Source organism: Amblyomma mixtum, chromosome 6, assembly GCF_055824585.1.
Source record: "Amblyomma mixtum isolate Tamu chromosome 6, ASM5582458v1, whole genome shotgun sequence".
NCBI lineage: Eukaryota > Metazoa > Arthropoda > Arachnida > Ixodida > Ixodidae > Amblyomma > Amblyomma mixtum.
Window position 1 is genome coordinate 10,443,653 of NC_143017.1, and position 14,025 is coordinate 10,457,677.

General features: G+C 46.5%; 1 protein-coding gene across 1 annotated transcript; it reads right to left on the reverse strand.

Moving 5' to 3' along the window:
- Nucleotides 1-4,174: 4,174 nt before the first annotated feature.
- On the reverse strand, nt 4,175-5,305 carry LOC149338202 (uncharacterized). The gene has a single exon (XM_089550122.1). It carries the CDS (start codon nt 5,303-5,305, stop codon nt 4,175-4,177), a length of 1,131 nt encoding a protein of 376 aa, XP_089406248.1.
- Nucleotides 5,306-14,025: the final 8,720 nt, after the last annotated feature.

Genomic DNA, 14,025 nt, shown 5'->3' on the forward strand with positions numbered 1-14,025 from the left:
GGAACTCCGCACACTGGAGGCAGTCAAGGGCGTCATCGATTCGCGGCAGCAGGTAAACGTCTTTGCGGGTGATTTTATTAAGCCGCCGATAATCGACACAGAACCATATTGTGCCATCTTTTTTCTTCACAAGGACGACAGGAGAGGCTCATGGACTACTGGATGGTTGAATGACGCCTCACTCAAGCATGTCGTCCACCTAAGTGTTGATAATCTGGCGTTCGGCTCCCGAAAATCGGTACGGGCGTTGACGAAGCGGCAAGTGAGCTCCAGTGCCGATCTCGTGGGTCACGGTAGACGTGCGGCTGAGTCGGTTTTGAGCTACGTCGAAAGAAGAGCGAAATTGGTTCAGTACGTGAAGAAGTCGGGCGCGTTGTGGTGTGGCAAGACTGGCGTCGACGGAATCAGCAAAGGCCTTGTCTGTGGCCAAAGCGGGAGATGCGGGCAAAGTTAGAGAATTAGTAGCAAGAGAAAATGATTCGGCGCAACGTTCGGGATCGAGCAAACAGTCGACGGGCTAAATGTGGCCAAGGCATTTGCCACGGAGAAATATGCAGGGGCTGAAAAGAAGGTTCGAGATCGGGATGAGGCTGGAGCAGTCTTGAACAGTGAGCACAGCGAATGGCAGAGGCAGACCGTGTCGAGAGATGAAGACGTCGGATGGAGTAAAGACGACGGCGCCGTCATATGGGGTGAGGCAGGAGACAGAGACAGTAACAGATGAGCATAGAGGAATCTCTATGTCGTCAGCCACAGACAGTTTGCCCCACGAAGATGACTATCAGGCGAGGTAGCACTGCACGGAAGAAGTGGAGCTCGGCACGAGCGCAGGCGATGAGGGCCTCATGTTGGGAAAGAAAGTCCCAACTTAACTCATCAGAACTTAACAAAACCTTTATTCAGAACTTCTCGCGCAATCAAACAGCACACATCCCGTTCCACTCCGGTATAATTACCCTGCTATGCCTCAAATTTTCATCGATACATCTGGTGTTGCTAAACTTATTGATGCCCTAAAACTTCATTCATCGCCCGGTTTTGACTGCATTCATGCTAAATTTTTAAAAAATACAATTTATTTATTTATTTATTTATTTCATAAATACTACCGACTGCCATTTGGCGGTCAAGGCAGGAGTGCACAAAGAAAAAAAAGAAAAAATTACAAAGTACTAACAACCAAATAACAGCAACAAAGGGCGATTACAGTACGAGAACAAAATTCAATAAGACCAACGGGAAGCAAAAAAGTACAGGCAAATCAACCGACGTCAAACAAACTAAGTGAACAGAATAAAAACAAGGAAATCGAAATACACTGTGTACTAGACGCGCTACTGCGATGCATGAGCCGAAACAGCAGACAAAAAAGATTCTGAAGATACCAGGTTGGTGATATCGCTTGGCAGTCGGTTCCACTCGGAAATGGTGCGTGGAAAGAAGGAACAAGAATATGCTTTTGTTCGGCATCGTGGCATCAAGATAGTCCGTTCGTGTTTGTTACGGGTGGGGCGTGTTGTGTTGTATTGCATGTAACTCTGAAAATTCAGTTTTGTTTTATTATGTATGATATTGAACAACATTTTTAGTCGGTGCTGCTTTCGACGGGATTCAAGCGTGGGAAGCCCAGATCTGTTGAGCAAATCAGATACCGAGACCTGCCGACCATAAGCGTGGTAAATAAACCGGAGTGCTTTCCTCTGGACGCCTTCAAGAATTTTTATATCCGTTTTTGTGTGCGGATCCCATACAGCGTCGGCGTATTCGAGCACTGGACGCACAAGTGATGTGTATGCTGTCAGTTTAGTTTTGCTCGTGCAATGCTTTAGGCGGTGCTTTAAAAACCGAAGTTTTTTGGACGCTGCTGAGACAATGGACTGGATGTGTACGCTCCAGTTCAGGTTGGATGTCATGGTTACCCCAAGATATTTCACCTGAGTCACTGAGTTGATCGGAAGGCCATTGATTTTGTATGTGCATTGGAGCGGTTGTTTCTTTCGTGTTACTGTCATTTTTCCACATTTTGAACTGTTTATACCCATTTGCCAAGTACAACACCAGCTGGAAACTGCTGTTAGTAGTCGGTTAGGAGTGCCTGGTCTTCGACTGATGTGATACTATGGTATATAACACAGTCGTCGGCGAAGAACCGACAGCGTATGCGTGAGTTGAAGGACAGGTCGTTCAAATAAATAAGGAAGAGAAGCGGCCCAAGGACTGAGCCCTGGGGAACTCCTGAAAGTACTGGCGCTTTTGTGGAATTAGATTCAGATATCTGAACAAACTGATGCCGCTGTGTAAGGTAGGAATCTAACCATTTTACTACTTGCCGATTATTTAACCACCACCTTATTGTTAACAAAAGATTGCCATGCGATACCCGGTCAAACGCTTTTTCGAAGTCAATGAAAATTAAATCTACCTGTCCATTATTGTCTAGCGTCATCATAATTTCATTTGTAATATGAATAAGCTGCGTCACTGTCGACAAGCCTTGCCGAAACCCATGCTGGCTTTCAATAAAAAAAACGCTTCCCTCTAGGAATGAACTTATGTGCTTGAAAATAAAATGTTCTAATACCTTACTGGACGTACATAACAAAGAAATTGGCCTGTAATTCTTCACGCAAAGCTTGTCTCCTGATTTGTGAATGGGTACCACCTTTGCTGTTTTCCAATCGTTTGGAATTTCTCCTGTCCTGAGACTTTCAGTAAATATAATTAAAAGGTATTTAGCGCACCACTCAGCATATCTGTACAGAAAAGCGTTAGGGATATCATCTGGTCCAGAGGATTTTTTTGTGTTCAACTCCAATAGAGCCGAAACAATACCCTCCTCGTTAATAATTAGGTCTGGCAGATTGAAATGGCTAGTTCGAGATTCGGAGACTGAGTTGCTGTTACTCAGGAATACAGAATAAAAGTGCTCATTGAAGGCAGTTGCTAAGCAGAGGGAGTCGGTAACAACTGTGTTGTTAAGGAGAAGTTTGTTAACCGGGTCTTTTTTCTGTGACACATGCCTCCAGAACTTTTGGGGGTCAGTTTTTAGAAAATTGTGCATCTTGACATTAAAAAAGTGGTACCGTGAAGATTTTATTTTTGAACGCAGTTCAGCCCGAAGAGCCGGCAAAGCACCACCAACTTTATTGCTTGACCTTGATAAGCGACGTTTTAACTGTATGATCTCGCGTGTTATCCAGGGACACGCCATTTTCAGCTTCTTATGTTTAAGCGGCACGTACTTGTTGATACATTGATGAACCGTACTTTTGAATTCTAACCACAAGTCGTTCACACTTGTACGCCCATCAGTGTATTTTTTGGCAATGGATTCATACGCAAGTTCAAGCTGATCTAGAACGCTTTCATCCTGAGCATTGTTGATGTCGCGAAACACTTTTCCTGCCTGATGAACAATTACTGGTCGCAGCAATTCGCTTTTAAAGAGCACCGCCTCATGGTCTGATATTCCGGGAAAGACATCTGTCGAAAAGCCCAATTGACTAACAGGGTCCGATATAAATACTAGGTCAAGAAGAGAACTGGTATTTTCTGTAATGCGCGTAGGTTTCTGAACAACCTGGTTTAAGTTATAGTTGAAAGCAATGCTGAGCAAAGCATCCGAGTTAGCACACAAAGTTTGATCGCACAGAGAATCCCAGTTGATGTTTGGCAAGTTAAAATCGCCGCATACGATAACATGGCTATAGCGCTTTGTATGTTCATTTAAAAAGTCGTGCAAGTTGTCCAGTACAGAAGTATCAGCATTCGGTGGTCGATAAATAACACCTATTAAAAGACTAAGCTGAAGAAGACGGAGAACAACCCAAACCATTTCAGTGTTGGTGTGATGCGGTATCAGCGTATAGTCAATGCCTTTCTTTATCAGAATAGCGACACCGCCCCCTCTTGAAGTGCGGTCGCGACGAACGATTTCGTATTGATCGGATGTGATAACTGCATCATTCGGAATTGTATCATGAAGCCATGTTTCTGTCAGAACAGCAGCGTCAGGATCGTGTGTGAAGAGGAGGCTTTCAAGTTCGTCGAATTTATTTACTATGCTTCTAGCATTAATGTTAAGCACGGAAAAGGAATTCAAGGATGTCTGTGTTCTTAGTGCTCCTGAGCTCTGTGTGTTACTTTGTGCGGACACGAGTTTGGAAACAGACCATCACTTTGGAGCGCAGGGAACTCTTTCATTGCGAGCGTCGTCCCATCGATACAGTTTGCCGTTTATTTTAATTTTGTCAAACTTGAGCATGACCTTCTCTCCTTTCAACCTTTGCTGTTTCGCACTTTCCCAAAGCTTCTTTCGTATTGACTGAACGCGAGGGGAGAAGTCCTCGGATATACTATAGCCTGAGTTTTTCAGATTTCTACAGCTTTTGAGAATTCTCTCTTTGACCCTCCCGTCAACTAACTTAAAGATAACTGGTCTGCATTTGTCCTCAGCTGGCTTCCCTATTCTGTGGATACGCTCAATAGCCACATCCGAAATTTTCAACCGGTCCAGAAGAACATCCTTGCAGACCATGTTCTCAAGGTCTTGGGGCGTTTCGTCCTCGGTTTCCTTAACTCCATACACAATTAGATTGTTCCGCCTGCTTCTATTCTCTAGGTCGTCTACTTTCATAAGTAGACTGTCGACAGTTTTTTCCAGTGATTCTACTTTAGAGGTGTAGTCAGTAACCGTTGAGGAAATATCGTCTAGCTTCTTTTCGATAGCAGACAGTCTCGTGTTAGTAGAGCTTGTATTTTGTTTCAGCTGTTTAAGATCTTCCATTATTGTTTGCAGCATTTCCTGTGTCGAAGGACCTGGGTTTGGTTCTACGTCACCACACATAGCAAGCACGTCAGCAAAACAATGATACATTGCTGTAAGGAGCGTAACTAACGGCCGTGGGCACGGCAGAAGCAGTAGGCACACATTGTCACTGCGGTAAGAGTAAACAGGCTGTTTTTCTCTTACCTGGACAAAAAACAGGAACGGATTTGTTAGCCGCATGGTTCCAACGCCTCCGCCGTGCCCACTGGTCGCGAACCGGGCAGAAGCTTCTCTTTTATGTGCTGTGACTGGTGACGTAGTCGATGGTGGCGTGCGATGCGCATGCAGTAGTGGTGTCCAGTTGCGCAGTCCTATCAGTTTGGTCTTCGCGATGCATTCCGATGAAGAAATCAGGCCGGAAACACGATGGTCGGTCCAATTTCCAGTGCTGTCGTGGTACGCCCCCTGTGATGCGGGTTCCACGTTCACGAAAAACACGGCCTGGACAAAAAACAGGAACGGATTTGTTAGCCGCATGGTTCCAACGCCTCCGCCGTGCCCACTCAATTGCAGCAATTGCCTCTAGCTCCTTAATACAAACAAAGATTTTTCAGCAGACTCTCGATAATTCCATTCTGCCAACACAATGGAAAGTCGGGAAGGTGGTTCCATTATTCAAATCAGGAAGTCGAACCTCCCCTACAAATTATCGCCCCATCTCGCTTACTAGTACTTGTTGCAAACTATTAGAACACGTCACTTTCACTAACCTTGTGAACTTTCTCGAGTCTAATTCCTTTTTTACACCCGCACAGCACGGCTTTCGGAAGTCATTTTCTTGCGAAACCCAACTTGCCAGCTTCACTATAAAACTTCATCATATTTTAGATCGCGCATCAGAAGCTGACTGCATTTTCCTTGATTATTCTAAGGCATTCGACAAGGTATGTCACCGCTTATTATTTTTAAAGCTAACCCAACTGAATATCGACTACAACGTTCTGAAATGGATTGAATACTTTCTTCTTAACCGATCGCACTTCGTTTCCGCTAATAATTTTAACTCACCTTTCAGCGAAGTTTACTCGGGCGTGCCACAAAGCTCCGTGCTCGGACCCCTTTTATTTCTTATTTACATCAACGAGCTCCCTTCCATTGTATCATCTAACATTCTTTTGTTTGCTGACGACTGTGTTGTTTTCCGCGAAATAAAATCCCCCGACGATGCTAACCTTCTTCAGCCTGATCTCTCTAATATTTCTCTTTGGTGTAATGAATGGCTTATGGAACTTAACACTAATAAGTGCAAAATTATGCGAATATCAAGAAGTGCCAACGCTCCGCCTGTATACTACCTAAATAACGTTCCCTTAGAAGCGGTTACTTCATATAAATACCTGGGTGTTCATATTTCTGCTGACATTAACTGGAAGCGCCATATTGAGTACATTGCTAACAAAGCTAACCGCATGTTGGGCTATGTCCGCCGTAACTTTTCCAAAACTCCGTCTTCCTTAAAATTATTGCTTTATAAAACACTAATACGTCCTAATCTGGAATACGCCGCCGCCATATGGGATCCCCATCATGATAAACTGAAAACTTTGCTTGAGCTAGTTCAAAATAACGCTGCACGCTTTATCCTGTCCAACTTTAACCGTACCGCAAGTGTAACAAGCATGAAAGCTAATCTTTCTTTGCCTCTTTTAGCATCCCGCCGGCAGATAATTCGTTTGAGCCTCTTTCATAAGCTATACCATCATCCCATGCTGCATGATGCCCTCATTTCCTCCCCCAGATAGGTGTCAAACCGCATTGATCATCGTCACAAAGTTGGCATTGAAACGTGTAACACTGTAACTTCATTTCAGTCTTTCTTGCCTCGTACATCACGCGAATGGAACCGCCTTCCCGCAGATATCGTCGACATAAGTGATAACCGGCATTTTCGTTCTGCACTAGCTAACATTGTATAACAGGAATATAATCTTTGTTTTGTATCATGCATTGCATCTGTTTATGTATCTTCATGTTTTGTAACCACTCCCCTCTTTAATGCCTTTGGCCTTGAGGGTTCAATAAATGAAATGAAAAATGAAAATAATGTCATGCGAGCACGATGAGAGAACGACGAATTCAACAGTATATAAAGAACCGTGAATGATGGGCCGGGCTGTGCAGGCGGCTAAAGGCGAGATTCGCTGCGCATTAGCTGTATGAAGCGAAAATCCGGATAACAGCGTCGTCACTTTGCGAAGTTTGCGGCACAGGTTCTCATTCATCACAGAAACAGCAGCGCCAGTATCGCCAAGCGCCAAGGCGGTATGGCCCTCCACAGAAACGTCCAGCACATTCGCTGGGGAGAAACGAGGCCTTGAACTTGTCGCCGATTAAACAATTCTTGCCTCGGGAACTGCGGCAACTAGTGTTCCTAGCGCATAGGGGAATGAGGACGCAGTGGCGAAACAGAACGGCACCGCGGGGATGGCGAACGGCGGCGACAATACGGGCGGCAATCGGAGGCATCAAGCTGTTCGGGAGCCGACGGACGTGGCGGGGGCTGTGGTGCCGCGTAGACGTAGGTTCTGGGGTCATCCACGGGTGGTGGCACACGGCGTCGGCAGAGGCGCCCAGGGACACCACATGCATAGCAAATGGGCAGGTTGTCACGGGAGCGCCAAGGGTTGACACGAGCAGGAGGTGGTCGGGTTGGAAAAGCAGGCGGCGGCGTCGGAGGGTAGAACAGGACAAACGGCTCGGCTTTTGGTTTTCGGACGGCATCGCCGTATATGAGCGGCGCTGCAGCAGGAACCGGCGGACGAACAGGTGGGAGCTCTTCGGTCACTTGCTCGCGAATCACAGTTTGTAGGGTCGGATCCAGGTTGGAGGGAGGCCCCTGCACGCCGTGAAGAAGTGACAGCTGTCGAGCCACCTCCTCACGTACAAAGTCTTTTATCTGGTCAAGCAGCGAGCTGTGAGAGGTTGTCACAGCGAAGCTGGAAACCGAGACAGGCTGCACGGAAGGTGGTGGCACCAGGATGCGCTGCTTGCGGAGCTCATCGTAGCTCTGACACAGGTTGAATACTTAGGTTGAATCGGCAACGATGGTAGGGTTCCGGGCGATATGCATCTGAACTGCTTCAGTTTCGATGCTTTTCAAGACATGCTTAATCCGGGTTGCCTCGGACATAGACGAGTCTACCCTTAAACGGAGGTTGATGACATCAACGATCTAACTCGTGAACGATTCTCCCTGCAGCTGGGCTCTCACTCGCAGGCGCTGTTCAGCGCGCAGCTTGCATACTACAGGGCGCCCAAAGATGTCAGAAAAGGCTCTTTTGAAGGCAAACCAGGTGGTAATGTCTGCGTGATGGTTCCTTGCCATAGGCTGGCCACTTCCGATAGGTAAAACACCACGTTGTTCAGTTTCATCGCGTCGTCCCACCGGCTGTGCCCGCTTACCCGCTCGTAGGAGACAAGCCAATCCTCCACATCGTCATCATCGGACCCACTAAAAATGGCTGGGTGCCGCTGTTTGGAGAGCGCCAGGGCAAACGACGGGCGTGGGCGAAAGGGAAGATGACTGGCTTGTGTCGGTGGACATAGCTGAAGGGATGGTTCTGCTACAAAACTCAAGGACATTGGCCAAAGGCTGTACCCAGCACCTCCACCAAATTGTAGCAGGATTTCCGGGGAAATAACGAGAGCTAGCCAAAATGCCGGTCCTAGCTTCGATCATCAAGCCAGCGATCTCGCGTCGCGCGCTATCGGTGCGGCTGCCGCCACTGCTCGTCTTCCTCTTTACAATATATCTTTTTTTTCCTCTCGTAGAGTGATTCTAGTGTGGCAGGCAGCGTCACTTGCCCTTGCTCCCATCAACTGAGTACGAATTCATGAATTCATTTGCCTGCTCTTCTTTGTTGTAAAACTCTATGTGCGCTGTGATTATATCGTGTTGTTGCAGAAATAGCGGATACATGAACTCTGAGCACCCTTGTGACGATGGCTGTGTGGTTTTGGGCCGGACGCAACGGTGTTAATTTGTACTTTTTATGTGAAGTGAAAGGTTACTGCCTTTGCATAAACCATTTCTTTTTAAAATGACAATTTTCCCTGTATACAAGCTAAAAGCATCTCTTGTGCCCCATACTTTATTAATAATTGAACATACCAAAGTCCTTCACCTCAGATAAATGAATTAAAGAGACAAGTGTGCGGCAGAACATAATCCTTTCTGAAAATATTTCTGCTAACTGTGACTGGAAATCTGACTTCAGAAGTTCCTGCCAGCTCTTTTAAATCTCTTGCCCAATTTCACCCATTTTGCTTGGTTCAAATTTTGCAACGCATTTTATGAAACCAGAAGGGCATTTTCTGCATCTATTTATTGTCGCAGTAGCCTCACGAAAGCAGTTGAAGCCAGCAACGCACAGACGTCACCCCTCCACCTTTCTACCTGAACCAAGTCGATGTGCCTACGTGGCCTAGTTGATACCCTGCCTCGCTGGCAACCGAACGTTAGTGAGTTTGAATCCTGACTGCAATTTAAGCAATTTTCGTTCCTGTTAAATTGGAGCATATACCCGGATATGGATTTCGGAAACAACGGCGTCGGCACGACGACGGTTCTTCCGGAAGCCTTACTGCTCTCGCGCTTACAATGCCTTCAGCCGGGGTTAAAGATGTGTGCCAAAACTAGAGGCTGTGTTCGTATTGCGTTTCTCGCGAAGAACGAGCATGGACGCATTCTTTTTCCGAAGCCTGCGAGAAGAATCCCCGCACATAATGGCCAGCGTTCATTGTCATGTTACGGGGAAACGACGACGCAGCCTCATTATAGTTTCCAAGACTAATACCCGTCCACAGGACTATACCTTGCAAAATGGGGTCAGGTTCACACAGTTTCTGCGAATATTGCTTAAAGTCGGAGGCGCGTGGAGAGGAGGACACCTTACTGCCTTGTTACTCTGGGTAGCACCGCCGCGGTGCGCACCGAGGGCTCCGCTGTCACCAAGTGGTCCGCACCTATGAAACACTTTACTATCAGGTTTCTCCGTACATGGCCAAAACGAGGTATTCAGCTTGCTCGAATAGGCAGGCGCATACGAAGGCCTATGCTCGCACGTCGCTCATAAAAGCCCGCTTGCATGCCAAAGTTGTCACTAAAGAGTTTCTGTGAATTCGTGGCCAGAGGTGACAAAACTGCTTTGTTAGCACTCTGCAGAGCTGTTGGTCTATTGTCATGGACTTCGAAATGAATCGCAAATGGGCGTACCTAGTGTTGTACGTTTTTTTTCCTAATTGTGGTTTCACAACAGGTTTCAAGTTCCCGATGTATTGCCCGCAGGTGATAGTAGATGGAATAACCTTGTTCCCCTCGTCTGACGTGCCAACAGCCGCTTGGCAGAAGTTAAAGAGGATAGAATTTAAACCCAAAGCTAGCCATTCCATGATGGAATGTTTCATGTTTTGGGAAGGTCATCAAATAACCACGTCCAGTAATATGATAGATACAAATGTTAGTTTTCTAATATGCCCTCACAAGGAGGCTCAAGGGCAAGGTTGAATCCATTGCAGGAAAATATTATCCAATGCTTAATTCAACCACGCCGCAACGCTAAGTTGCGCATTGTGGTCATTCATGTTATAGGTGCGCTGAAATGAGTATCGACAGTCTGAAAACTATGCGCGCACAGAAATTCATGTGTTGCAATGTATAAATTTTGTTTGCGCCGCGCACTGAGCGTGTTCTTTGTATACCCAATCTTAATTATGTTTGCGAGGATGATTTACCATCTCCAACTTGGATGCACAATCTCTCTATTTGCAACGAGCGGCTCGCGCTTATATCTCTGCGGCGCACACTGCGGCGCCGCCGCGTATGCGCTGGTCCTACTTACTGTTGAGCACTTCACATGCACGCGGTGAGGTACCCAAGTGCAAAAGCATATGACTCCCACTCCTGCCATTCGTTATTCTGTGAGACGGGGTGATGCGTTTGACGCAAATATGGAGCAATGCGAAATGATGTATTCGGCATTGTAAATTACAAACAAGGCAGCCAGGGGTTTGTCATTGAGTGCTCTGAGTTTACTTGTCCCAGATGTTGAATTGCTTTTCGGAAGCAGATATGGTCATAGCGAACTGGTATGTCAGGCATATAAGACCACTTCACATGCCCCTGCTATTCGCGTGTTGTATGCAAGGTGCAGCATGAAAGCCCGGTATGAGGTAAAGCGAGGAACATGCCGTTGTCACCGCTGTGCCTAAGCGTCCTCACAACAGAAGAAACCTGTCGGTACTTTGGACTCATGCCGAATTTCCTTTCTTGCCAGACAGCGCGATGATGCCCACGCCAAGTTATTGCAATCAGGTGGCACACACGGGAACAAGACACCAGCGGCAGCCAGTCGTCGCAACAGAGGAAACCCTGTTTATGCACAGAATCTGTTCTGGTACGCCCTGCGGGCCAATTATCTTCTCCCTGCGAGTCCGAGAGAGGCAAGTATACGAGGAGAGGACGCACTAGACGATGGCTACACAAAATCGAGAGAATTCTAGTAGTACACCCACCGTTGAAAGATATTCACCTATTCATCTTATTCAGTGCCGCGGCGGCCTTGCATAGTAAGTTTCGTGGCATCACCACTGTAGGGCAATATATTGCCATAGCTCCAAAATATTCGTTCGTCTCGTTCTGCTATAACTTGATAACAGACGGTAAAAATTCTATAACAACAGCAGGCATCAGGGGAAGTGGCGCTTAAACAGCTATCTGCCAGAATTTGCACACACGATGTCGACATGAAAGAAATGTAATCAAACCTTTTGTGCCTTCTCAAGAACTGTCTTGAATACGTTTTGGATATATGACTGAAAAATTGCAGCTTAAATACTTCCCAAGATGACGACACAGAAAAAGCACTTCGCCACTGGAACCTTCTCTTTTGTCGTAGTCGTCACAACCAGCCCGAGACAAGGTAAAACTCGGAAACGAAGCAGTTGGAGGTTTATGCCGAACACCTTTAGTCCTCGCTTGAATCAACAGAAATTCAAAGATCCCATTGGGTTGATCTATATAAATAAGATAAACGTATAGATATTATATTTACGTTCGCGATGTTGAAGAAAAAATATCATCATCTGCAGCAGCCTGACTACACCCACTGGGCGGCAAACACCTCTCCCATGTCTTTCCAAGTAATCCTGGCGTTTGCCAGTGGCCGACACCGTATCCCCGCAGTCTTCTTTATCTAATCCGCCCACTTATCTTTCTGCCGCCCTCTGCTACGCTTGCCTACTACCGGAATCCACTCCATTACTCTTAAGAAGCAACGGTTATGTTTCCTTCGCATTCAGTGCCCTGGCCAAGCCCACTTCGCCCTGTTGATTTCAACTAGGATGACATTAACCCGCGTTTGTTCTCTGACCCACTCTGCCCGCATCCAATCACTTAGGCTCACACCTATAATTTTTATTTCCATACCTCAAAGCATTGTCGTTAACTTAAGCTTAACCCTTATCGTTAGCCTTCAAGCTTCTCTCCTATGAGAGGTTACTGATAAGGTGCAACTGTCGTGCACTTTTCTGATGAGCGATATTCGTAAGCTGCCACTCATAATCTGAGAGAACCTCGTATATGCGCTGCACCACATTCTTATTCTTCTAGTTATTTCTATCTCATGGTCTCGATCAGCGCTCGCTGCCTGCTCTAAGGACACGCTTTTCTTTACCACCCCTGTCAGAAATCTGTCTGATGGTGGTTATAGTGAAACCACCATCATGGTGGATTACTGTACTGGTTATGGTGGTTGCACCAGCATGGTGGCCAGATGGTGGAACACTGGCATGGTGGACAGATGGTGTAACCACCACCATGGCGGTTATGGAAACAACGCTACAATGCAGCCGACCAATTTGTTCCGCTTCTGCCTGTTCCAGATCGTGACCATCTCCAGTACTAGCACCGACGCGGCGCCTTATCGGTGTTGCGATGGTTTTCTGCCACACGTGCTGCAGCAAGACAAGCCAGCTCGAAGTGTCGTGTGTTCCGCCCATTTTCTGGATGCCACGCCGGCGCCAGTTACCGCGGCTCTTCCCGGACTGTTGACCGCAACTGCATCGACATCATCAAGCCCGCTCTACTTAAGCAACAGGCGACGCCCGCAACAGTTTAGTGGGCATGGGAACAACGCTACAGTGCAGCCGACCAATTTGTTCCGCTTCTGCCTGTTCCAGGTTAGTTACACATCTTCTAAGCGCTCCAGTAATGCATTCGTTGTTGTGTTCCCGTGCCCACAACTGCTTTTGAATCATGTGCATGACTGTTTCTGCGTAATGAAATTGCTGCTGTGTGGGGATGTCGAGCTGAATCCTGGGCCGAACAAAACTGGTGCCGCGAAGAATGCCCAGTCGGTTCAAGACGCTCCGGACAGCGGAAGTGAAGCGGTTTTAGCATTGCTTCATGACCTTAGGGACCGTTCTGCTAATATTGAGGAAGGACAGGGGCGTATATTTAGTTCCTTGCAAGACCTCTCAGCCAATCAGAAAGAATTGAGCGGACAGATTGCAGACCTTTCGATACGCCTTAATTCTGTTGAAGATAAACTGGAGCTTCTAGATGAAGTTCGTGAAGATGTGGCGACGGTGAAAGAAAATGCTGAAAGAGCACTGGACGAAAATGAGAAGCTTAAAATCCGTTTAAGCGATTTAGAGGATAGGTCTCGAAGGGAAAATGTGGTGTTTTTCAATGTTCCAGACGTATCGACTGAATCATGGGCTGAATCTGAGAAAAAGGTACGGGAAATTATTGAAGACGAAATGTCTGTAACCTTAGCTGAAATACTGGTCAGATTTTCACATCACAAAATCAGAGAAAGAGTTTTCGGTGCAAAGACCAAACTGAAAGGTTCAGACGTCTCGATTAGCGAAGATTTTTCTCAGGCCACCAGGCATGCGCGGAAGAAACTTGTTCAATTCGCAAAGCAAACTGAGACCGAAGAATCATTTAGCCTCCGCTACAACAAGCTTATTCTTAAGAAAAGATGTTACGTGTACTGCCCTATAACTGATAGTGTCCGGGAAAACAATTCAACACGTGTTGTAACCAACTCAAGCCCTTCAAGCCATTCTTCTCCAAGATAACTAGATAAGGATGTGCATCGACCTGCGCAAACACTTAGAAATATTTCTATCCTTTTCACTAATATACGCAGTGTTTTTGTCATCGTCACAGCTTATCCTGCACCGCCGATACC